Source organism: Alligator mississippiensis, chromosome 10 (assembly GCF_030867095.1).
Source record: "Alligator mississippiensis isolate rAllMis1 chromosome 10, rAllMis1, whole genome shotgun sequence".
Taxonomy (NCBI): Eukaryota; Metazoa; Chordata; order Crocodylia; family Alligatoridae; genus Alligator; species Alligator mississippiensis.
Genome location: NC_081833.1, coordinates 5351258 through 5375994, shown reverse-complemented (window position 1 = coordinate 5375994; position 24737 = coordinate 5351258). Strand labels below are relative to the sequence as shown.

The window sequence follows — 24737 nt, the reverse complement described above, 5'->3', positions numbered from 1 at the left end:
ACCCAAGAGGACAATTTGGCCCCAAGCACCTGGTGACAGAGGACCCTCTCCTTCTCCCTGGGTTTTTAGATCATGCAGATGCCGTCGGTAACACCAGTGTGGTGCCAACGGGGCCTGGAATGAAGGATGTGCTAATCCGATCACCTGGGAACCCTGGCACGCTTGCACCGGGGAGGGGGACCGAACTGCCCAGTGGCACAGATGGATGGGTACAAGGACCCCAGGTGCCAGCAACAGCAGTGAAGACCCCCTTCCTCTCCCTCCCTTTGGGACAGCAGGGCTCCCCTGGCTGACCGGGCCTGGTCGGAAGCCACCAGCAATCTCCGGGTTTTAGGACACAGCCATGCCAAGACCCTAGGACAGGTGTATTTGCTCAGTGGCCTTGGGTGGTGTGCGCTGTTGCACCTGTGAGACGTCCCCACCTGCTCTCGCATTTCTAGGTAGCGATGTAACCAAGACTGCCGACTTCCAACGCACCAGACCTGCCCCACCCCACGAATCTGGGGACCCCCCAAACTCCAAATGCAATTACATTTGGTACCACAGAGATGACCCTGGCACCCCAGCCCTTCTCTGCCCCGGCGGATGGGATGGGATGATCCAGAAGAGGCCACAGCAACCCAACAAAAGCCACACACACATCCAATGATAGCCTGGTTTTACTTTGGGAAAAACAACATCCGGACACACAGCTTGCGGGTTTTCTCTCTTTTTTTTTTTTTTTTGTTGTTTTCTCTCATTTTTAAAACAATCTAGTGCAGACAGCACTTTTCACAGTAGAATATAATGGTCAATTTTAGTATAAAAAAAACATTCTCAGAGATTTGTAAATGCACTTAGTGCTTGAACAGGCCTTTTAAGGATACAGTACCTCTTTTCTGAGCACAATCATGTTGGGTTTTCTTGGGGGTAGCTTTTTTTTTCCTTTGAAACATCGAAAAAACTTGGTGTTTTCTGGTAATGCAGAACTGCCGGTTTTTTTTTCCTTTTATAAATGAATAAATCCTATTAAACACATAATTACATGTACCACGTAACAGACCATAATGAACGTTTTGGAACTGCTTTTTTTCTTTAAAAAAAAGAACATAAAGTATGCAAATTACAACCTGGTACAATGGCTAGATGCATCGTTAAATGGGAGTCTACAACGCTTCACCTGCAAGTTGTCTCTAAAACAGAACAAAGGTATCGTTGACAGTAAAAAAAAGAAAAAGAAAGCAAGATCTTGGAAATCTCGGCATTGAGAAACGTTCCTGTTACTGGGTCTGGCTGGGAGGGGGCAGGAGAGGCAGTGGACACGGGGGACACCCCCTCTGAGTGCCCCCGCGCCCCGCAATGGCTCTGCATTCGTCTCGGGGTGATCAAACCGAAATTGCTTCTCGTGTGCTCAGCTGGGTCTACATTTGTGCGCAGCCGGATTCGAGAGAAAGGGATGAGCAGCCGGGGACAAGTGGGCTTGACGGTGAGGAAGGGAGGGGACCCCCAGCTTCTTTCCTTCGGTGGGGTGGGGATGGGGGCCTGGGCATTTTACAAAAGGGAGGCAGGGTCCAAGTGTGGGATCTGTTGTAGGTAATTTGCCTGCCCTCTGTTCCTCTCGCTTTTGTCCTCTCAGGCTGTCTCTCTACCCGGGGCGGGGTTGGGCTGGGCGTATGGGCATATTTGGAAAACCTGCAAGAAGAATGAGGAGGGTAAAATATCCTTAAACGTAGAGCCTGCTCCCCGGCTCCATAGCTTGGCGCCGCTCTCCGGCTGCGGTGCCGACAACCGGGCGAGGGAATGGGTCCGGTTAGAAAAGCATCAAAAACTCAGGGGCTCGTTAAAGTAACGGACTAGGCCCAAGCGGCGCGGGCTGGGGCAGGGCGGGGTGAGGGAAGGGGAGGAGGAGACTCTTCCTGTAGCAGCCAACACAGAAAATGTACAGTATCTTCAACTCAAAAATAATCTGTTCAAGTTTTCAAGTGTTTTTTTTCCTCTTTACTTAAATAGCCTCCAGACTGTCCCCAGATCGGTAGCTTTACTCAAAGCAGTGCAAGTTACGGACTTCGACTAGGAATTAGGCAAAATTAGCTCTTTCTGGTTGTGACCAAGCTGCATGGAGTTACCGGGGGCAGGGGAGGGCTGGGACCATCTCTCTCTCTCTCTCTCTCTAAAACTCTCATCGGACCTCAGTGTAGGACCAGATTCGAGGCTCTCTCCCACCATGCTACTCTGGCTGGCACGCGCACACACACACGTGCACACATACGCACACACACGCACACTCACACACACATACAGAGTGAAGCCTTCTCTCCCTGGATAGCAGCAACGTGTAGCAATTCCCTGTTCACATTCGTGGAAAGAAAACGATTTCTGAGCTATGTAAGCAAGCGGTCCGTCCTCCTCGGCCTTGCGGCGGGTCTTGGGCATGTCCAGTTCGACGGCCCCAGTGCATTCCAGCGTCTCTGGTGGGGGGGGACCCACCTGGGCCTTCCCTCGCGTCAAGCCAAGCCCACCCCCCCTCCCTCGCCTTCGCTCCATCACATCCCCTGGCGGTGCTGGAGAGGAGAGTGGCTGTCAGTCCCGTTCCCACCAGCGCCCTGTGTTTGGAAAGCAGCGGCAGTCTCTTATCTGTAGACGGGCAGGCGGATGTGGGCGTGCTGATGGTCCAAGAGTCTGGGGACAGACACCGTCTCATAGCCCTTGCCCAGCATCTGCTCCTTGATGCAGGGCGGGTGGATGTCGTTGATGAGATACTCCAGCGACTGGAGGCTGCTGCTGAGGATGGAGGTATTGCAGAGGGTCTTGCTGGGCAGCCCGTCTGAGGGGTGCACGGCGAGCTCGCGGTGCCCGTTGGCAAGCTCGGGGGGGTTGTAACAGTCGCTGTTGGGGGTGACCAGGATGCTGTTCCAGGGGGGCGCAAAGTACTGCCCCACCGAGAAGTTGCCGTGCATCCCCACGCAGTTCAACGGGGACGAGCTCACCTTCTCCGCTGCCCCTGTCAGGCTGTAGGGCCGTGACACCCCCACACATGTCTCCGGAGACTTGCTGACGGCACCCCCCCCGCCACTGCCCCCGCTGTACATGCGGAGCTGCTGCTGCTTCTGCTGCCACAGCAGGTAATCCATGCCGTCTGGGTAGACGGCCGCTTTGGGGCCCATGGCTAGGGCTGGGTTCGACCCGATGGCCAGGTCGGCCCCCTTGCGGCAATCTGGCAGGAGGGCGCCGGCGTAGGCCACGGCGGCGCCGGCTGTTGCCATAGTGGCGAAGCTGGCGGTGGCACCGTGCTTGGCCGGGCTGGGGTTGGTCACCACCACGCCTTGGCAGGCCTGCTGGGAGCCCTGGGCCTGGCACTGCTGATTGATCTGGTAGATGATGCTCTGGATCGAGGGCAGGTTGGACTGTGGCAGCGTCAGACTCCGGCCCGCAAGCGGGATCACAGACGTCGCCACAGTCACATTCGGGGGTACTGGAGCCTCGATCTGCTTCTGGGCCCCGTGGTAATTCAACTGCCCGGCGCAGGCGGGGCCTGCAGCTAAAGTGCTTGACACTGGGTAGGGGGCGACACCCACCTGCGCGGGGGACATCTTAGTCCGCTTGCCCTCCACGTTCTTCACCACGCTTTTGCTGGAGGCCTTCACGATGGCCAGGAGGCCCTGGTAGCCACCGGCGTGCACGGGGTACGGGCTGTAGCGCTGCCCCGTGGTGTCGTACCCATTGACTGTCCGGTTAAGGTGCTTGTGCTGCGGGACCCTGATGTTGGTGGGAAAGATCTTGATGGTTAAGGGGTTGTTAGCCACCTTCTGTGCATAGGCGTCCAGTTCAGCCGGGCTGGGGTAGCGTGGGGAATGCATGGAGACTGCTGTTTCACCTAGGAGACACAAGCAAAAGCAGAGTGTTATGCTCCCACGTCATACACACCCCGCGAACAAGTGGATGCTGCGACACAGGGGGTCTCCTGCACAAGTGGCGGGGGGCAGCTTGGGTTGTACCCCAGGGTGAGAGAAAAGAACTAGAAACCAGGACTCCCGGGTTCTTCTGCCAGCCTGGGTCGGGAGTGACTCGTGGCTGGAAGGTCGGGGACCAGAAGGTCAGACTCATCTGCAGCCTCCACGTGGCAGTGTGGCCTGCACCCAGGGTAAGCTGAGCCGCCAGAGCCTCCCTGGGTTGGAGACAAGGGCATGGAGGTAGCACCGGGCAGGCCCTTGCTGTCATCCCCTCACCCCATCCCCTGTGCCAACTCTCGGGACCAGCAGCCTGCCCGGTGTGCTGCTGCCCTGGCACATGGGGGTCCGAAGTTGAATAGGGCAGGTGCAGGGCTCCCAGCTCCCAGCCCCATCCCTGCAGAGCCACTGCTTGCCCGTGCGCCACTTATTCACTTCCAGGATGAAATGTGCCAAGTGAAATACAGAGATGATTGCGCTGCATGGAGCTGGAGCCATCCCCTGTGCCCTGGAGCTGGTTGGCTCTGCTGCCAGAGCAGGAACCCCTTCCTTACAGACTGTCAGGGAGGGGCAAAGGATACTCTGCAAAGCATCCAACTGGCCCGGCTGCTCGATGGGGCACCAGCATATGAGCCTCTGCACATGCATGTGTGATGCCATACACACAGGCTGCCTGGACAACATACGCCCCCAACAACCCTCTGCAGACAGCCATATACGTGCTCTACACTTGCTTTACAAGTGAGACACACACACACGCCATCCCCAGCATGACACCCAGCTGCATCTCTACAAACCTTCCCTCCCAGCCCTGCTCTCCTGAAAGTTATCTCCAGCTGCTCGCACTAGCGCCCACTATGACACGGGGCACCCTGCAAGCGTGAACAGGTTGGAAGGCCTGTCTGCACGCCCTGCTACAGGGAGCTGGGCGCAAAGGCGGAGGGCTGTGGTGCCTGGATGGTCCGGCCCCAGCCCGGCAGCCTTCCCCTTCTCCTCCATGCCATGGGAGAGACTGATCCACATGGGAAAAGGGACATTTAAACCAGCAAACTTAGCAGAGCCATTTCTACCCCCCTGAGATCAGTGATCTCCCAGTTATGCTTGTAAACCAGGGGGGAGATAGATGATTTTGGTCATTAAGCTGTTTGCGTTCCCATCCTGACAGGCTCTTGGGCACAGCTGGCCCAGCCGGACTTGGTTTTCTAGAAGCGCCTTGGGAGCTGGCGGCTCTGGAGAGAAGCCCGACTGGACGTGGACATTCCCCACAGCCCGGAAGGCTGACCTGCCTTTCCCCACGGTGCGTGCATAGAGATGTGTGCCTTGGGTGCACCAGGGTGCGCACCCAGATGTGCACCCTGGGCGCAGAAATGTGTGTTCCTCTGGAGCACATTGGCGGCTGCTGGGCACTGGGTGTTTGGGAGAAGGGGCATGAAGCTGTCCTTGTCCAGGCCAGAGAGGGAGGAAACAAATGGTCCAGGATCCCCACAGCCTGAGGCTTGGCTGCACTCTCCCACCTCTTCTCCACGGCTCAGAAGGCCCTTGTCTGACCACACCAGGCTCTGGAGCCAGTGACCGTGGCTCCTGTTGCCTTTAGCCTCAGCTGTGGAGGGCTGGAGTTCAGTTCCCCCGGAAGCTGGGACCGGGCGAGAGGGGTGCAGAAGTGGTGAGGGAAAGTGGGGGCAGCAAATAACTTGTGTTGAGGGAGCGCCTCTATTTTAGCCACCAGCCAGCCCTGACACTAGTGATGCCCGAGATGGGAAGGACATGCCTGGCACTGCAGCACCAGAGATGCAGCTATTTCCATCCCTGCATGTTAACTGCAGACACTTACACTCATCCCTCCCACTCCAGTCCCCGGTGACCCGGCTGTGTCTGGCTACTTAGGTGCTATTCAGTTTTTCCGAAATGCGCTGCCTGTCGCCCACTGCTCTCGCCTCTGCTTATCTTGCTGCCTGATCATTTCACAGTCAATCGTCTGTTCTTCGTGGACAATTTTAGGCTGCTCATTTGAAAGTTTTTCTGGGCCTATTTGAAGGGAGAAGGGGGGGAAAACAGAAAGAAACTTGTGCAAACCCTATGCACAGCAGCAGGCTTCAGGGAGCCGGAGCCCTCTTGCAAGTCATTTCCATCGAGTGCTCTTTGTACCTGATCTCGGCAGAAATGAGGTCACAGTACAAACCTGCCCCCTTTCTCTTCTAAAGTCACTTCTAAGTGGCCTAAAATAAACTCAGTGTGGAGAATGGAAATGTCACTTTACCCAACGGGGGAATCTTTCTCTGAGATTGGATTTAAACTACATTATACAAGCAATTTCATGGGTGCTTTGAGCCGCTACGAGTGCCTCACCAAAAATGGAAAAGCATTCCATTTACCAGCTATAAATCAGCAGTTCCTATAATGAGCACAAAAATGTCACTTTTATGCAATTTTACAGATGAACAAAACTGGTGAAATTAACTGTGGTAACCTACTAGAGTCAGCAAAAGCCACCGCCGAAAAAAAATTATATATGTATATATTTTTGTTCCTCTCAAACTCTTTCCCAAGCCAGTTTCTGCCATTCTGGTGTGAAAACTCATTTGTCGTACACATTATCCTTTCATTTGGAGTTTATCTTGAGTATCCAATGAGCCACCAACTGTGAAAATGATTAAATCTACAAAATCTATCTAATAGATGGAATAAATTAGGTGTTTAAAATCTCTACGTGCGTGTGTGCGCACACTCACTCTGACACACACACACACACACACACACACACACACATAGAGTATGAGTTACGGCAGCCTACTCCTCTCCATCACCCCTCTGGATACGGTACAGCAAAGGGCCTCGGACGGAGCGAATGGAGGCACAAGAGCTGCTGGCGGTCGGGCTGCACCTTGCCTTCGAGAGGCCATAAGACATCGTCTCTCCCTTCCCTGCTTTCTCAAATTCATGAGATTCGCCTGCTGCAGAGCTCAGCTTACACGGCTGTGACTGGTGAGAGATGGACGGGTCACACAGGTGTCGCTCCAGGCACCGCGAGCCCAAAGGGGCCTGCCCCCGCGCACCTGGATTAGCCCAGCCAGGGGTCTGCAAGGGCCGCATGTCCTGCATTACCCCCACACCAGATCACCACGATAAACCCTGCTGGTTGCGAGTTTTGGTGCTCTGAAGCAGATGCAGATGCCTGGGCAAGCCTGCCATCGCACAGCAGCACATGGCACCCAGGGCTTTCCGCAGGCTGCGGGCAGAATAGAAAGCCACACTGCCCATTAGTGACTGCTGTCCTTGCTTCCAGCCCTGTGGCCCCCAGGGTCCAGAGGGGCTGGATCAGAGGGGGATTGGCTTCTGCTCTCCTCTAGTGGGAGACAGGCCGGACACTGCTCCAGAAAGTCACGGACACAACCCTGCCAAGGGAACCAAGGGAGGCTGCTCCCAGAAGAATGCCAGCTAGCAGGTGTTGGCAGACGCATAAAGTTTGAAGGAGAACCCAGGCTGGGATTGTGGATGGGTCCAGCTGGCACTGCCCTGGCATCACCAAGCACCCGGCTGCTTCCTGCTTGATCAGAGGGTCCCTGGACTGGGGCAGGCAGGGAGCTCAGCACTGGACGGGATTGGGCCCTGGCGTTTCAATGACCCCAGGTACGCCGTCTGTGTTGAGCAGCACTCGTCCCCCTTCCCCGAGCAGTGGGCTGTGCTCCTGCTCCAGGTCGCAGCTTCCCCTGTAAATGCAGAGCCAGCGATTCTATTACAATCTTCCTGAAAAAACCAAAAAACCCTACATGTGAAATAGGCCTGGACCTGTTGTGAGGCAGCAGCAAAGCCATCTGCGGTAATGGAGGCATTTCCAGCACCACGGTTTCACAGAAACCTCTTTCCCCGGCATGCTGAGAAATCTTTCTTCACAGAGCCGCGGGGGGCCCTTTTCTGCCGAGCACGCCAGCCTGTAATGATGGCGCGCTGGAAACAAAACCTGGTCTCTGTGCGGCACCGTAATCTCTCCCCTTTGCTGCACCAATAGCGAGCAGAGAGCGTGCCCTGGTGCTCCGCCGTCCTGCCGAGGCCGAGGGAGGCGCGCGCGGGGCTCCAAATGCAATTGCACGCTCTCAATTCCAGTCAAAGTAATGGGATGGAAAAAGACATCGTATAAGCATTTCACACGTTCTTTATGAAGATGGGCCCATCTTTCCACACCACTGCCAAGTATCTCCATGGAGCTGGTCCCGAAAAGGATGGGCTGCTTTTGTAACTGTGGGGCTCCCATAGCAGGTGTGGGAAGGAGATGTGGGATGCCCGTACCGCTTGCAGCACCTGGAGGACAACACGGAGGGACAGAAAACAGGCCCCCTCTGTGGCAAGCCTGCCTGTGCAATCAAGGCATGGAGGAAAGAGGAGCATCCCCTCTCACCACAGTGCAGGGAGCAGGATGTTGGCAGTGACCTACGGCTCTCAGGATCGTGATCCCACCTCAGCCGGGCAATTGATGCTGGGCAGTGAAGCAGGGAGCTGTTGTGGTGAGAAGAGCAGCTGCTACAGTCATACGTCAAAGCCGTTACAGCTGGATCCTCCCTACAGGTCCGGGAGGCATCGAGGCCATCCAGAAAGGATGAGTCCTGGCTACCAGGGTGCCTCCAAATCCCTTCTGTCCTGACTGCCAGCCAGTGCCTTGCATGTCCTAGGGACGTAGAAGAGCATCCCAGATAGCTAGGCGATCAAGCTGTGTATTGAACTTTCCAGCTTTGTGCAAGAGGCGGCCTGTGAGGGCCTGACAAGATGTGAATGGGTGTGAGGAGACATAGCAAGAGACCCAAGAAGGCGAAAGAACGGAGAGGAATCGTTCCAGCGAGCCACGACAAATTACAAGTCTCGCACATACACGCACATGCTGCACCAGCATCCCAGCTGCCCGCTCCAAGCCGGCATGAGAACAGTAATTACTGAATAAACTCATTGTGCACAACCCAAAGTTAATTGTGAGCCGTTTGCCGCTGTATGAAATATCCCCTTTCATTTTTTAGCTAATTAGAGCACTGTTCGAAGCAAGCTGAACTTCTACGGTTAACCAGCTCCCTTGCCAGGTGGAAATGACGCACAATTAGTGTCTTGTGGGACTGAAAGCCACCCCCTAGGGTTACATTCATTGGGACATGGAGGCCAGTGGTGTTGGGGGAGGCCGAGCACACCCAGGTGCATTGGCTCAGGTGTGGTTTTGCTGGTGGAGCTGCTTCCAGAGCTTCCTGGGATGAGAGCAAGTGTTAGACGCCAGCCTCCAGCCAGCTCCAAGCACCTGCAAGCATCACTCTTGCCCTTGGCGAACTTCCCATGCCAGCACAACTGCCCACCCTGGCAAGCCCAGACTCTTCCTGCTGGAAAGTTTCCTACCATAGGGACCTAACATCATGGCAGTGGGATCCAGGTGGTCACCAAGGTGCGGCCATCTGGACTGATGATACGGAGGGGCAGCTTCGCAGAGACTCCGGCCTCCAGCCTGGATCTGCTCCACATTGAGATCACTCTAGTTACCACAGATGGGTGCAGGGCCAGCCCCAGGCACCATGTTACACTGGCTGACAGGGCTGAAGCGTGGCCTCATTTCCCCCTGGGCAGCCCTGGCGATGCCCAGTGGTCATACAGGCTGTCAGCCAGGAGAGCATGCCCTGCAAGCATGGACTGCTGAGCCCTGCTGCCCTTTGCTGGGGCACCCCTGACTTAGCAGCTACCAGGCCTGAACATAAAAGGAGCCTTCCTGCTCCTGAAGCTGACGGTGCAGTGCGCAATGGTCCTACCTTATAGGTGCTGCCCAGGGATTTCCCTCCACGCTTGCACCAGGAGCGGAGGGGTGTGCAGGCAGTTGGAGGCTGTGAGTCCTCAATTATCTCTGCCACAAGACACTCGGTCAATCCACACGTGGCACCAAGATGACCTGCCATCTTGGAGCCGGCTCCGGGAGGAGCCTCCTGTTTGAGTTTTAGTTTCAGGTATTCTCCTTCCCCACTGTGAATGGGTACAAGACGGTCAGGGCAAAAGGGGGCCTTAAGGGGAGGTAGTATACACATGCACATGTTGGGGCAGCCGATATCCTTGCCTTTTATCTGTCCTTCCCATTAAGCCCTTCATTCACTAATTTAAAAGGCAGAATTGAAGAGAGTTCGCCAGCCATTTCTCCCATTAAGTTAATGTTATAGGCTTTTTACAGGTGTCTTAAATAGACGTTGTTATTAACGAGTATATTAAGCCAATTAAAATCAAGCCCTTTGAGCAGGATTTAATGTTGCTGCTGGGAGGCTTGAGGGAGAGGTGCGCTCAGGAGCTGCAGCTGCCTTACAGCCGACCCTGGGCAGGGGCAGCTGTAAGACGTCCATGGAGGCACGCCCAGCCTGCTCTCCTGCCGCTCCTATGGCCCCAGGAACACCAGCCATGCTGCGGTGGGGCCAAGCTCCCTCCGGGTGGTGGATCTCAGCAGGCTGGAGGTTGCTGTAACTGTGGGGGGCTTGGTCACACGGCGTAAGAGCTCCAGTGTGCCTCAGTGACCCTGCTCTAACCTTCCCCTCTGCTGGCATCCTGGCTCGGGAGACTGGCCTGCTGTGTCTGAATGTGCAGCAAAGCGTCCGGCCCGGCACACCCCTCCCAAGGCAGAGACCTCTTAAAAAAAACAAAAGGGAGAAAGAATTCACTCTGCACTGAAGACATGCACAGAGCTGAGGCCTCCCTCCCGTCCTGCCTTCACGAGACCTCACGTCTGTGCTTGGCACAGGTCCGAGGATCACGCCGCATCCATGCCAAGGCTTTGTCCAACCATCTACATTTCACATACGGATGCAAGGGCCTGGAGCCTCTGGGCGAGAAACCACGGAGTAAAACAGAGCTGCCTCCGCAAACAAGGGGAGGGGATGGCAGAGAGAAACCAGTCGATAATGGAAGAGGCCGTCTTCTTACAAACACCCTGAGTTTGAAATGAGCTTGGGTCTCGAGGGCTAGAGCAAGAAAGGAGACCACAGACCTGCATGTACCTACACTATCTATTCCATATATGATGATCATCACGGTCACCCAACAAGTCCCAATTAAACAATTCCTCTTTGGCTATAAAACCCTATCACATTTTCATGCTTTGGGCTGACATGTCTCATGCTAGTGACTCCTTCAGGCTGAATTTTTTTTTTTAAGTTGCAGGAAAAAAAGATGTTCGGAGAACAGGGTTAGGCAAAAAGATGTCGCTGTCCATGGGAGGTGAGCCAGGACAGCGAGGCATCCTCCCTCTGGTGAAAAACCCCACACACCAGCTTGTGTGACACTGAAACAGGGGAGGGGAAAGGCCATGCCGCTTGCAACAAAGGGGGCTTGCGTCTGCCCAGGGCAGAGCCTGTGTGTGCCCCCGGCTGGGGCAGGCGGTGGGCTGCTGAACAGGCCGGCTGTCCTCACCCTAGGGAACGACAGCTTTGCCAGAGCAAATGGCAGCCTGCCCCTGCTCTGTTGGGCTGGGGAAGCCAAAGCTGCTGGAGTGAGGTGCAGGACAGCCCCATCGAGGTGCGGAGGCTGCCCAGGGAAAGCGGGGCAGGAGCGGTGCCGAGGCAGCCTGAGCCGCAGGGATGGCATGGCAAGGCAAGGGGGGGATCTTTCCCCCCTCACCGGCAGGGCCCAGATAGGCCAGACACTGCGCTCTCCCAGCTGCTGACTCAGGTCCCCGTGCGCGAGGGATTATCCTGAATGAAATCCCCGTTACACAAAGCAGGAAGCCGAGGGAGCTGATCCCCGGCTGCAGCTCCTGGAACTTGCCAGGAGAGACTTCCCTTGCCTGGCTCCCAGGGGCCGGCTGGCTCTGACAGTGCCCTGAGGCACGAGGCTTTGGGGCCTCTCCATGATCTCTAGCAGGTTATAGCGAGAACTGAACACACACCTGCTCCACACCTCCTCCTGCACACCCCCAACAACTGCCCTTTCCCTCTGACCCAGGCCTGCAGCTTCACTCTCTAGCAGGGACACGTCTGACTTCCATCCTGTCTCGGGCATTCATTTCCTCAGGCAGGGGCTGTGCCTGGCTGGACCCCAGGAGCTGTGCCCTGATTTCTACCAGGGACAGAACAGACCTGGCAGGCTGGATGAGCTGGGCTTGGCTCAGAGTTCCAGTTGTGGGACACTCCTCATGGGTCCTGACTCCCCTTCAGCCTCCCATGTCCCAGGGCTGAGCACAGGGCCTGGCCTCAGGGCATCCATGATAAAGCCAGCCCCTCACACAGGGAAATGCTGGGCACAAGACAATCCACAGAAGCCCTGCCGGGCTAAGGAGAAGCTGCGATGGCAAGCACGATATCCAGCATGAAGACAAGGAGTGCAGGCTGACTGCAGCTTGGAGGAGGTGCTCTGCTGGATGTGTCCCCTGTGTCCAGAGGCACTTCCTCACGAGGCCCCATTGTGGGCTCCACTTATGGGCACAGGGATTGTTTCCAAAGGACAGGCCAAAAAATCACTCTGTTGTGCTCCCATTGGGGTAGAGGGATGCCATGGAGGAAGCGTGGCGATGAAGGTCCCCATTTCTGCAAATGCACCTCTCTGGATCTTGGCTCATTCTAGGGATGGGCAAATAATGCCTTCCTCCTAACAAGCATGCAGGTGGTGCCAGCAGGGGCTGGCATCCAGGCCGAACATATCTTTGCAATGGCCTGGCTGGAATCGGGTGCTCCTTCAGGTGGCCAAAACCCCTTGCCAAGCTGCACGGTGCGTTCTGCAGTTGCTTTAATCCTCCTAGCAGCCGGGCAGAATGAAAGACACACATCTGCATTCCCCTTCATGCCGGCACCGCTGTCCTTGGAGGTGGCAGCATCGTGAATACTCAATTAACATGACACTAATTAGCTGGTGACACTTGCAGAATCCCTAATGAACCCATTCCGTGGAGCAAGGGAGAAAAAAAAAATGTTCTGCTCCCAGGAAAAAACACCTTCCATCATCTGAGGCAGGGAAGGGGGACAAGGGTGGCTTCCACTGCAGTGCCGGAGGGAACTGAGCAGACACGGAGCCAGCCACAGGTCATGGGTGCCCCATATTCCTTGCTTCTCAATGTCTAGGCCCATTTCACGAGGTTGACATCACAAGCACAGCTCTGCACCCATGTTCGGTGGAACGGATTCTGGGGAGGACAGGATCTGCTCGTTCAAAACAGGAGGAACAAAAAACAGAAGTCTGCCCACAGTCTCAAACCCCAGACAGAGCTCTCAGGAGACCAGAGCCCAGACAGGGTTTGGAGATCTCCGTGAGCTACCTTCATGGTCTCCGAGAGGAACGGGGCAGCTGGCAGAAGTTCCCTTCAGAAGTCTGCCCTAATGCGAGGTTCTTGGGGACATTTATTAATACAACCACAGGAACAGTATGACAGCGCTCTGGCGATACCAGGACTGTACTCCAAAACAAGGATAATCACAGGAGCAGTAACACAGTGTAATGATGGTGGTTGAATGTTAGCCACGTTGCTGTGCCATGTATCTTCCTCTACAGGCCAGCCTACAGTCTCTCCCGGAAAAAATGTACAGCGAGGGCACCGCAATTGCTGGGAGCAAAATAAGATGTGGCAGCTCTCATGTAATATTTGGGTGCTGGCTGGCCCATGTTGGGGGTGGCACTCAGCTCTCCTGCCTGGTGTCACTCCATGGCTTTGCTTGAGGACCAGCAATGGACCCGGGCTTGGGAGGATACGGAGGAGCCCACAGAAAGGACCACATGAGCATGGTCAGTCTCCATACATCTGACTTGGGGAGACATAGGGCTGAGCTCTCCCCAGCACTTCTAGGGGTTCCCTGACAGGCTGTAAATCCAGGCTGGAGCTGGGAATGGCTGCAGTGTCACCAGCTGGGTGGAGGGTCCCAAGAAGAGCCAGGAAAGGGCACAAACATCCTTAAGCTGCTTATTTCCAACAGTCCATAGAGGTGCGTGCATGAGAGGGATGACAGCACGCTCCCAGTACCAGCATGGCACTGATTCCTCTCTGCAGCCAGGCCCTGCCCCCAGCCATGACAGGTGCCGTGATCAACTTTCACAAAGGTACAAGGCACGAGAAGGGAGCCACAGTGGGTCAATCAGGAAGGCATCCAGGAGGGCCCGTAACGGCTTCCTTGGGAGCTTGCTCAAGGCAGGAGGAAAAAGCCCCAGCCCGTCTCCTTCCACACACACCAGCTGGGTTAGATATGACAAGTCACAAATTCCGTGTGTTGTCACATATCAGGGTGACGCACTGAACCCCCACTGGGAAAATTACAGAGCTACCAATTTCCAAGAGGTTCCTGGCATGCTCTCGCGCTCCACTGGTACGCAGCTCCCCCTTTCCTGAGTAATTACTGCTTTCTAACGGGCTGTAATTACTGTGAGATGCAAACTCTCCCGAATCACCGCCGTCACCCGTCATGCACAGACAGCTCGCCTGACACTCAGCCGGTCGCCGGCAGTCCCTCCCCTCCTCTTCGACTCCAGCTGTCAGAGCCGCTACCCCTTGTCTCCACGCTCACAGAGCAGGCTACTGCCGAGACTGTGCTACGGGGCTGGCCCGGGAGAGCGCTCCGCGGCAAAGGTTAATCTGCCGGGGAACACCACGTGGAAGGGCTGGACCCAGCTACACCCACATCCGTCTGGAGCAGCCCTCGCCAACATCAGTGGGGAGAGCTACAGCCAGGCCGGGCTCCGTACTTCCATGACCACTGGATTTGCAGGGAGTTTAACCCACTGAGCTTTGAGCGAGGCTGGGACAACGCTTGTTGGGGTCTGGTGTTACCAATGCCAGTGCTGGCATGTGGGCAGAGGTGATGCTGGGACTGCTGTGAGCTCCACAATCCAGCACTACCCTCTCTGCACAAAGCTTTTTCCTGGGATAACTCACTGCCTTGGGCACAACCCCCTTGCCATCATATGCTACCAGCACTTGCACGTGACCTTGAACCTTCTCCCTGCTTTGGCACTGCCCCATAGCGAGCATGCTATCAGTGGTTGCACGTGACCTTCAACCCCCTCTTCTCCACCGAGGCACTGCTCTGGCACTCATGCACAGTTTCTCGGTAACCCACTAGAGGGCACTGGGGGAGAAATGGGACCCCAACCCTACACATCCCAGAGGATTTTGAACAGCCTGGTAACAGCCCTTCTACACCAACGAGTCAATGCCCCACCTTCCAGGACCAGAGGCTCTGGGTTCAAATCCTGCCTCATGTGATGCAGCGAAAATGCATCAGACAGCTTTGCCCTGGTCCCCCAGTGGTGCAAGTGCATCAAACGCAACCAGCACTCGGCTCAAGGCACCCAGGATCCTCTGCTCATGGGGAGTGGGGTGGGACAGGGCAGTCAGGCGAGGCTGGAGGAACAAGGGCACCAGGCACCATGACCGCTGCCAGAACAAGGAGGGAGGGCACGGCTGGGGTAAGGTCATGGGTCTGCATCTGAGGAGGCATCAAGAGGACTGAGTTAGCAGGGAGGAGAGTTGGCAGAGGGGGCTGCTGCAGGACAGGGCTGAGTCTACACCCCCGTCTCCTGGCTTGGGGTGACCAGCACCCTGGGGGCACCAGCATGGCACCTGGCAGGAGCCAGGTCTGCACTCCTGTCTCCCTGTTCGGGGTGACCAGCACCCTGCGGCCACCAGCAAGGCATCAGGACTTTCCTTGTGCTCCCCTCCTGCACTGAGGCCTGTGCACCTCTCATGGGACACGGCGAAGCGCTCAATTCAGGGTCGATGCTCTTTGCTGGACCCCGACCCAGGACTGAGTTGGAATCCTTCCATGGGGATGTCACTCGGGCTGGCTTTCGGTGTGCTCTCTCCCCTTGCTTGCCTTTTACTGGATAACAGTGATGAACAATTGGCTTGGGATCCCCATCCCCCTTCCCCTGACCTGTTCTATTTTTCCAGGCTGCACTCAATAACAGCTAAATAATTGAATCTGCTCAGCAGCCAAAGATTTGTTTTGAATTTTATTGGAATTTTAAATTGTTTTGTTTCTTCGGTATTTTATTACTGTAAATGGAAAATGCATCGCCCGCAGTAATAATCCGATGGCTTTTTATATTACTCCAAGCTTCTGCTCAAAGCATTATTGGAAAGCTCGGCAGAAATGAGAAGCCATTATAATGGAAGCACAGGCTTATAAGATTATGCCTCCAGCTAAACAACTTTTTACTTTAGCAAATTGGCCACCAAACTCGGTTCAAGACACAGATTTAAATCCAGACCCGAGAATATTGCAGTCGAGAATAAATCTTGGTTTATGGATTGGGGGCATGTTGACGCTTCTCCGCTGAGAGCCATGCAGCCATTTCAAAATGTCTGGCTCTGATGACAAGGAAACATTTGGTAGCCACTGGCGAGAGAAACTCAGGTGCAGTTTATTCTGCCCAGCAGCTGCCGACTCTGGAAATGCAGGGACAGCTCTTCACGCAGAAAGCCAGGGCAGTCTTGCAGCAGGGTTAGAGCTAAAGCAGTGCAAGCACCCTGTGCAGTGCAAAGATGCTGAAGGGAGAGGGCAGCAGGAATATGACTGTTCGGTCCATCTGGGGATGGGGAACGCATCTGTACACTGCTCCACAAACGCAGGACCCTGATTAGCAAAGCCTTACACACAGCCCCAGATGGTTCACGTGACACAAAAGCCTCCCAAACCTATATTCAATCCAGTAATGATCAAAAGTCACAGATAACAACCCAGTGCCCACCCTCTGGCTGAATGAGGCCTATTTAAGACTCTTTGGCCTAGGGATGGTTTCCTCCCTGTGCGTTCGTACAGCGCCTTGCACCAACAGATCTTGGCCTGTTGGCACTGTTGCGAGGCAAACAGCAGTAGCAAAGCATCACCCTCCCGGCGGCTCGAGCTGGGGGCTTTTACTTTGTTAAAACTGGAGAGAAAAAACGGTGCAAGTGTGGAGGAAAGCCTCCTCCATCATGCGAACCTTGTGCACGAGTGAACCAGTGAATAACGAATGTGTCCAGTGCGAGAAGCCGAATGAAACACATGCTCGCAGAGGAGAGGTACTTTGGTCGGCAAGGTCTGTAATAACACGGTGCGTGGAAAGTATGGCTGGGGGGGAAACAAAAAACCAGGTAAATCAATAAATAAAAAGCCCCTGGCCAAAATGAGATAAACAACAACATCCTCATTGAAGGGGGAAGAAGAAAATGCCGCTAATTGGAAAGCTGACAATACCTGAGCTTGTATTATGCAGGAGTCAGCCCGCACAAACTCACAACAGTTACCAATTAAACCCGGCCGCGCTGCAGAAACAGTTCCGGTTGTGTTCAGAGGCACAATAGACCCTGGAAAAGCCCAGCTGCTAGGCCCCTAATTAACCCTGATTTTAACTGTACACTTTTAAATGCGGTAAAGCAGTTACAAAGTGGAGAACAAGGCAGGGTTAATAATGGAGACCTAAATCGCAGGCCCACAGGGCCTGGGCCTCAATAGAAATAATAGACCTGTCTAGGCTGCTCAGCTGTCAGTCAGTCAAACAATTCAACACCCAAGGAGCTTAGTGACAGGAAAGGAACAGCAGCATCTGGACTCTGACAATCAGTCTCTGCTTATTTAAAACAGTTACAGGATCAAAACCGCATTAGTAATGAAGGGAAAAGGCAGCGCGGGCCCAGCCAGCTCTGTGGCAGGCTCGGGACCTGCTCCAGGCTCGGTCTCAGTGGTGCCTGACCCTGGCACCGAGAGGGGGCATCTCGCGGACCCCAGGCATACCAAGGAGAATGAATGTGCGGTCAATTTATGACTTTAATTTTCGGGCTGCAAAAGGCCTGAGCCTTGCCAGCCGGAGAGGCTCAGCGCTTGCTGGCGATGATATATAGAAAGCCGGTGACAAGCCGCAAGCCTTGGAGGGCTGTTTCCGTTCCTGCCTGCACAAGAAGGCACAGACAGCCCAGCCGGCACCACGGGGCTCTGCCCGCTCACCCCCGAGCCGGGCAGAGGTGGCTCTGGCAGGGACTTGTGGGCTCCCGCGCTGTTCTGTGATTAACTGCTTTAAGACAAAGGGAGGAAACCGTCAACAAGGGGGCTCTGCCCACGCCATGCCATGACCCAGGAGCTAATGCTTGCAGTGAAGGGCTGCGTACTGTGGCTGGGACTTTGCTGTGGAGCAGTTCATCTACACATCAGCTCAATCAGAAAGTGCCTCTGAGGCATCAACACAGCAGGGACTTTGTCTCTGTCTTGCCTCCCAAACCTGGCTTTCTTTCCTTTGGAGGAGTTTCTTTTGACTCTGGCTCTCCCTGGAGAAAGCCTTATGTTCAGAGGTCCCTTTTCAGCCAGGCTCCGAGGGCCAAAATCCTATCTGGGATGAGCCTGGGATGGGCCAGAAGGCACTGAGGGGTCTGGGAGGGCCCGCGGGCTCCACTAAAGCATGCGATTAACAGCATTGCTTAGAGCAAAATCACAAGAAAGGAAGTCAGGATCCCTACAAAGGAAACATGGGCATGGGAAATCCTTCCTACACGTGCGCATACATTGCAGTTGGAAATCAAAGGCCTCGTTCTTCTGTCTGCACCCCACAGCTCAGAGAGGTGACTTCCCTGAGCTGCTGGGAAATGTCCCTTTTGGGGCCCACATCACCATCCTCAAGGCTAGATGGGCCTGGAGCCGCAAGGGAACCCCAGAGAACAGCCAATTCATTCAGCTTTCTAGCACCAGGGCAGCAGGTGACTGTATATTCTGCATACATCCCACAGGGAAGCTTGAACCTGGAGATACCTGGGACTTCCAGCAGACAGCAGGCAGGTTCTGGGCAGACATCCCTGGGACAAGCCGCACGTCAGGTGTGTTTTAGTTTACTTAGGGGAAAATCTTTATGATGCTGTGGGTGGCAAGGTGTGCAGCTATACGCTGCCCAAGCCCTGGGGCCAGACCAGCTCCCTGCATGTATACGTATAGAGGGGAAAGTAACGAGCCCAACACAAAGCACAAGGCGTGTGGAGCTCTGCTTGTCTGAGACCATGCCCAGAATGAGGCATACAGGAGGCAGGGCACAAAGATTTCTATCTGAAGGGATGCAGATCTGGAGTCAAGTCCCAGAGGAGGTCAGGAGAACCCAGTCTGACTGTCTTCAGGAGAGGCTGCCCAACACTGCTCTTCAATAAAAGCCTTTTCCCATGAAGGAAGAGATCTCCCAGCAGTCACCCCCGTCTCCATTCCAAAATCTTCCACCACCTGGAGAAAGCCCCACTGCTTTTTACCATCAGTGATTTTTCCATCCCAAGGGTTTTTACCAACCATGAACCAGCCGCATGCCCCAAACAGTGTTGGCCCCAGGAGGTGCGGTGTTGGAACAGACTTTGAGCCAACGATGCCCCAGGTGAATGGTAAGGCCGCGGAGGGGCCAACAAAGCAAGCGCAGAGCGCTGGAAAGATGCAGATGTCCTTGCTTCACTGGGAGAAGTGAGTGTGTGTGCTTTGCATCTGCCAGCGGCTTGGACTCCAGGGGGTGAGCGGAAGGTGTCTTTGGAAAAACTGCTGGCACTCCAGGCTGGCCAAAGCTCGTCCCATACCTTCCTGGCTTCTGCTCTGTCTTCTTGAAGCAGCCTGTTGATAAGCTGGAGCACCCAGCCCAGGTGCTGTCCTGACCAAGGCTGGGCCAACTGGGCTTCACTCCAGCTTGTTTTCCAGGTCTCCAGAACTGGCACCGATTTCTACGGGGTCGTGGTGCGTGTCTGGGTTCCCACAGTCACAGCATCTTCTGTGAGCTGGATTCATCCAACTCCCACGCCTAGCAGGCACACTCACCCCCCCAAAATGTACTCGGAGATCTTAAAGTCCAGGTGTTAAATCCATCCCACCCAGGTCTGGAAAGCGGGCTGAAAAACTGCCAGAGCCCGCGGGCTGATCAGAAACAGTTCAGGGACAGGGCTAGCCGGTAGGGTTGTACTTGGCTCCTGGCTACCATGCCAAGCTTCACCCCCCTGTCCAGAACCCTGGCCTGTTTGTTTGAAATGATCTATAGGAAATTAGTTAACAATGGTGTCATCACTAGGCTCCAGGGTCAACTGGCTACTGAACCAACCTATGGTCTGAGGCCGGCAGGCTGCCTCCAGCCATAAAGGAGAAACACAAACTGAAACGAACACTGCTGCTTGTTCAGAAGCTGGGAAAGTGGCTGGCACCAGCAGAGATGGGCTGGAGCCCAGCACTGGGCACCCAGCTGGGGTGGTCTCTCAGTGATCGGGTACCCTTTAAAATCCACGAGGGCTTTTCCAAGCCTTGCATTGGGGGAGGCGATGAGCCCAGAAGGGTTGGCTTATCTCCACATGCCCTTCCACCGTGGGCTGTTTTGTCCTGGAGCTTCTGCTGCTCTGGTTGGGAAGGGTGCACAAATCCCAGGCTGGCATCAGAGGAAGGGGTAAGTCCGAGAAGCACCGTGATGCAGTCTCTCCTCTGCTTTCTGCCATGACAGTGAAGCAGTCCTGGTCCTAGAGTCTGGTCTAGTGCTTTGCTAAATCCCTCAGTGGGATGGTATGGGGCCTTGGCAAGGTGCAGGGGCAAGCGGGCAGTAATTAAGGGGGTTTTAATTTGTGGGAGGGAGAGAGCACTCCAAGGGCCGGGGCTGGAGACAGGTCTGTAAGCAGTGGTGCTCAGAAGCAGCAGAGGATCGATATGGCTGTGATCAGGATGCCGATGATGGTGATTAAAAAGTAACAGTAACCCTACTGCCCACCCGCCCGCTTCCGTGGGAGCCGCCATCTGATATCCCAAGCAGGCTCCCATTGCCTGGCAACTATCTCTCCCATCTGCAGCATGAACCCAAGGCGATGTCCCTGTCTCTGTGCACGTCCCATTGCGTTGTTAGGGGCATCATGGGGTGGGGGGGACCAGAGGACCAACCCCAAGCGTTTCTGAATGCAGACCCATCTGTGTGAAGGTCGGCATCGGGGCGTGGGAGCATTCGAATCCGAACCTGTGAGGTGGAAGCCAGTTGCTAAGTGAGAAGGGGCAGCCCCATGCGGTCCAGGGAGCAAGTGCCCGGGGGCAGTCCACCTGCCAGAGAAGGGTGGATGCTGGGTCTCCTCCCTGGAGAAGTCATCAAACCTCCAGCTCATGCTGGGCTGCTGAGTGGAGACAGTCCTGTTACCCCAATCTCCTTGTCTGGGTCTCCTGTCTCCCCAGCTCCACTGTTTGGAGAAGCGATCAGCCATAGTGGAGAGAAACCAACCTGACTCACCTGCTTCACTGCTAGCCAGAGGGTCAAGTAGCTGCAGCTAGGATGAGGCGCTCAGGATCTGTGCCCATGGACACAGAGCACCAGCCTCAAGAGGCACAGGTGATATCCGGCTCCTGATCACAACCTGGCTAACAGCACCGCGCTGCTGCCTGAGCAAAGGTGCCGAGCTCTGCTGGCAGACTCAGGCAGACCGCACAGCAAAGCAGGTACCTGGGAGGCCTCTCTTGGCCACCTGTGGCAACGGGGAAGCTTTTCAGATGACAATTCAGATCCTGCCAATGCTGACCCTGGGTCCTACCCCAGACACGGCCGTGTGGCTTTTCTAGCCTAGACGAGACCTCAGTGACCTGATTTCCAGAAGTGCTGAGCAGACACGGCTCCAACAGAAGGCAGCAAAAATGTCACTGGGCCTCAGACAGTCAGGAGTGCGTGGGGGTGAGCTGGGGTGGAGCACGTGCCATTTGTCCTCCGTAGCAGCCACGGAGCTCTGAAAACTTTACAGGCTGCAGACTTGGAGAGAGAGGGTTGAAGCCGCCCATAGATACAAGCAGCTGATTCCCAGGAAAACTGAGCAGACCGGCGTCTCCAGGCTGCGCCGGGGGCTTTGCCAATCTCAGCCATGGCCCCTGCTTAGCAGAACTGGGAATTCAGGCAGCTGGTACGAACCTGCAGAGAGGTGCGCTAGCTGCATTTCCCCTTGCAACAGACGCACCCGCATCCAAGGTGACTCCGAAGTCCCAAGCTTCAGATGGTCACAGCCATCAGAGAGGAGTGATAGAGACACGAGAAGCCTCCGTTCCCTCTGGGGAAAGGCGCAGCAATCTGATGCTAGTAAACACCACACATTGATGGACCTCCTTCCAGCCTCATGGATTACACAGAAGCAGCCAGCACCGCTGGATCCATTTCACAGCTGAGGAAACTGAGACACGGAGAGGAAAAGCAATGTGCTCCCATCACTCTGCTATCGGACACCACAGCTAAGGCTAGAAACCCTCACGTCCCAGCAGCCAGCTGCCTGCAGCTCCAAACCTGGCCAGCCCCGCCACGCACGCACTGCTTGTTTGATGGCGCACAGGTTCATTTGTCTGCCAGTTTTAGTCTTTTCCACCCCTTTGAAGTACATTAGTTACTATGGTGACGGTGTCACCGGGCTGGGTGGAGCGTAGGCCACAAGTGCGGGATAAGTCACTTGATAAACCAGGCTGCAATGTATACAATGGTTTAATCATTACTGCCGCTCGTGCCTGGATAGCTTAGCAGGCAGCCTGCCCGCTATCTTTCTGCCTGTGTCTGCATTTTATACCCATTCCTGAGCTTTCCTCTGTTCATATCAATTTGTAAATCAAGTATTACTGGGTTGGGGGGGGTGGGTTGTACCTACGTGGGATGATGTGGGGGTAAAAAGTAAATCTAATACAAAGTACTAGGACAGCGAGACACTATTTGTGAAATTGCAGCCGCTGCCACTGCAATGTGGAGCTGGCATCCTGTAACACGGACCCCGTCCCTGAGCCCTCGAAGGGGGAAACTCAGCAAAACAGTGTGGAAGGAACAAAAGTCGACTTTGCAAAGCCGAGAGGCCCGTGGAGCCGGTTAGAAATCACCTGCATTCACAGAAGCATCCTCCCTGGCAAGGACAAGGCCCTCCGCACCCCACTTGCTAGGCGTACCACCAGCTACTGCAACTGAGTGGCGGCTCCCGACTTTCAGATCGCGGAGGTAAAAGAAAGAGGCATCTGCCGTAGCCCCTGTAGCGGGGGCACACATTCACATCCTCCTCCTCAACAAAACTGCGCCCGACAAAAGCATCCTTCCTCTCGGAGCAGGTCGGTGCGGGGACCCCCCCCCGCATGCACATGCACACTGGCTCCTGGTTCAAATCGCCGCCGGAGAAATCCCCCCGAACAGACCGAGGTGGAAAATCTTGTGCGGCGCAAACAAAGCATCCTTCATGTGCTAAGACAACAAAATTCATGACGAAGCACAAAGAGCAGAGCTGCAGCTTTCCCACCCCAACGTATTCCTCCATGAACGCAGTCTCTTTTTAGGCTGACATGTCATTTCAGCCAGGCCTTTTCCCCACCTCCCTCGATTCTCTCCCGTGAAGCAGCGAGAGGCGTTTGCTGAATTGGATCACCTCAGGGCGAGCACTTTATTATCTGCAGTCAAAGCGTCACCACAAATACCATTCTACACACACACGTGTCACTTCCTATTTGTCTCCTCGCCGAGGTATTAGCAGGGAGCGCGCAGCGGAGGTGCCGCGCACAGCGCCGCTTACGGAGAGTAAATGAAAAATAAACATTGCGGGGCGGGGAGGGAGGCAGGGGAGCCCATTCCCTCCGTGGCCTTGCAAGCAAAGAGCTGTTTATCCTCGAGGAAACGCAGTGCAGCCATCTCCCCCGCTCAGCCCCACGCCGCTCGGCCGATGCCATCCGTGTTCCCGGTTTCCCGAGACGTTCCAGATGGCTGGGACGGCGTGTCCTCCAGGGCAGGAGAGTCTACTGCGCGACAGGGGGCTGCCTACACCCTTCACAAAAAAAAAGTGTCATAAAATTACAGCATGGTGACCGCAGGGGGTCTCGACAGTGACACTGCGAGGCCAGGCTGCCTGACATATCCCTTTATTAAACCTGGTTTTCAGTGGCGTGGCGCTTGGCCCAACTTCGGGCTGTTTGAGCTGAAGTTTCCCCTGCCCGCTTGTAGGTCTTGGGCTGGAAAATTTCAGCAAAGGAGAGTTGCAGAGGATGAACAGGGAAGGTATTGGTCTGCTGAGATGCCGGCGCCTTCATACTGTAGAGCAGGGCCCTGAGATGTGGATGAAAACCCATGGCAGCACGACATGGGGAGCCTACACCTGGGAACCCCCAAAACGTTCCTGCTTCTGGCTTTGGCCTACGAGACAGCAGCCCACTGCGGCTACTGGCTGCCCCATTAGCTCCAGTGGGAAAGACCCATGCTGCAGATGTAGAGGTCCTCGCCCTGCTGAGATCCCGTTTTGCGGTCCACAGAGTTTTACTGAAGACTGGCCCATCATGGCTAGGCAGACGGGGGCTGAATAAAGATGGTGGGGGCGTTTGGCTTCTTAACCCAAATAACGCTCGTTTAAACGGATGGTTCTGGGCTTTCTTTTTAGGAGGCTGTGATTAATCATCACCCTCATCAGCCAAGTAGTAGCAGTAATAATTAACAGGATCCTCAGGGGGTCTCAAAGGGTTCAGCAGGCATTTGTTAACGTCTCATGACGCTCCGTGTTCTAGTTCAGCAGTAGAGAGAGGAGGAAATTGAGGTTTGGGGCAGACCCATCTGCACATGAAATTAGTGACTAGGGATATTTGGAGAAGAAAAAAGAGCCAAGAGACCTTTAAACTTCCTTGTGACGCAGTGGCTTAGCACAGAAATTTGGAGAGATGGCTCCCAGGAGACTAAACATTTTGCTCAAATGCAGGTCGCGCTTGCTGCTAATTAGGGGCAGCTGGTGTGTGCGACGGAGGTTAAGAGACTTAGGATGAAATCCTGGCCTTTGAAGTCTGCGGCGAATCTCCCATTGCTTTCAAAGGGGCCAGGAGCTCACTCCTGGAGTACACGCCGAGTCCCTGGCAGTGTGGGAACAGATCCTAGGAGTCCAGACTGCCAGGCTCTCGCGCTCGC

The 24737-nt window shown here is 55.1% G+C and overlaps 1 protein-coding gene across 2 annotated transcripts in view; it reads right to left on the bottom strand.

Moving 5' to 3' along the window:
• Positions 1 to 641: 641 nt before the first annotated feature.
• The window catches only part of FAM222A (family with sequence similarity 222 member A), an 86671-nt gene continuing 62575 nt past the window's right edge, over positions 642 to 24737 (bottom strand). For both annotated transcript variants that reach the window (XM_019486751.2, XM_019486753.2), the window contains exon 3: positions 642 to 3853. In XM_019486751.2, coding sequence (XP_019342296.1) covers positions 2610 to 3853 — 1244 coding nt within the window. In that variant the 3' untranslated portion in view covers positions 642 to 2609. The remainder of the gene's footprint in view (positions 3854 to 24737) is intronic.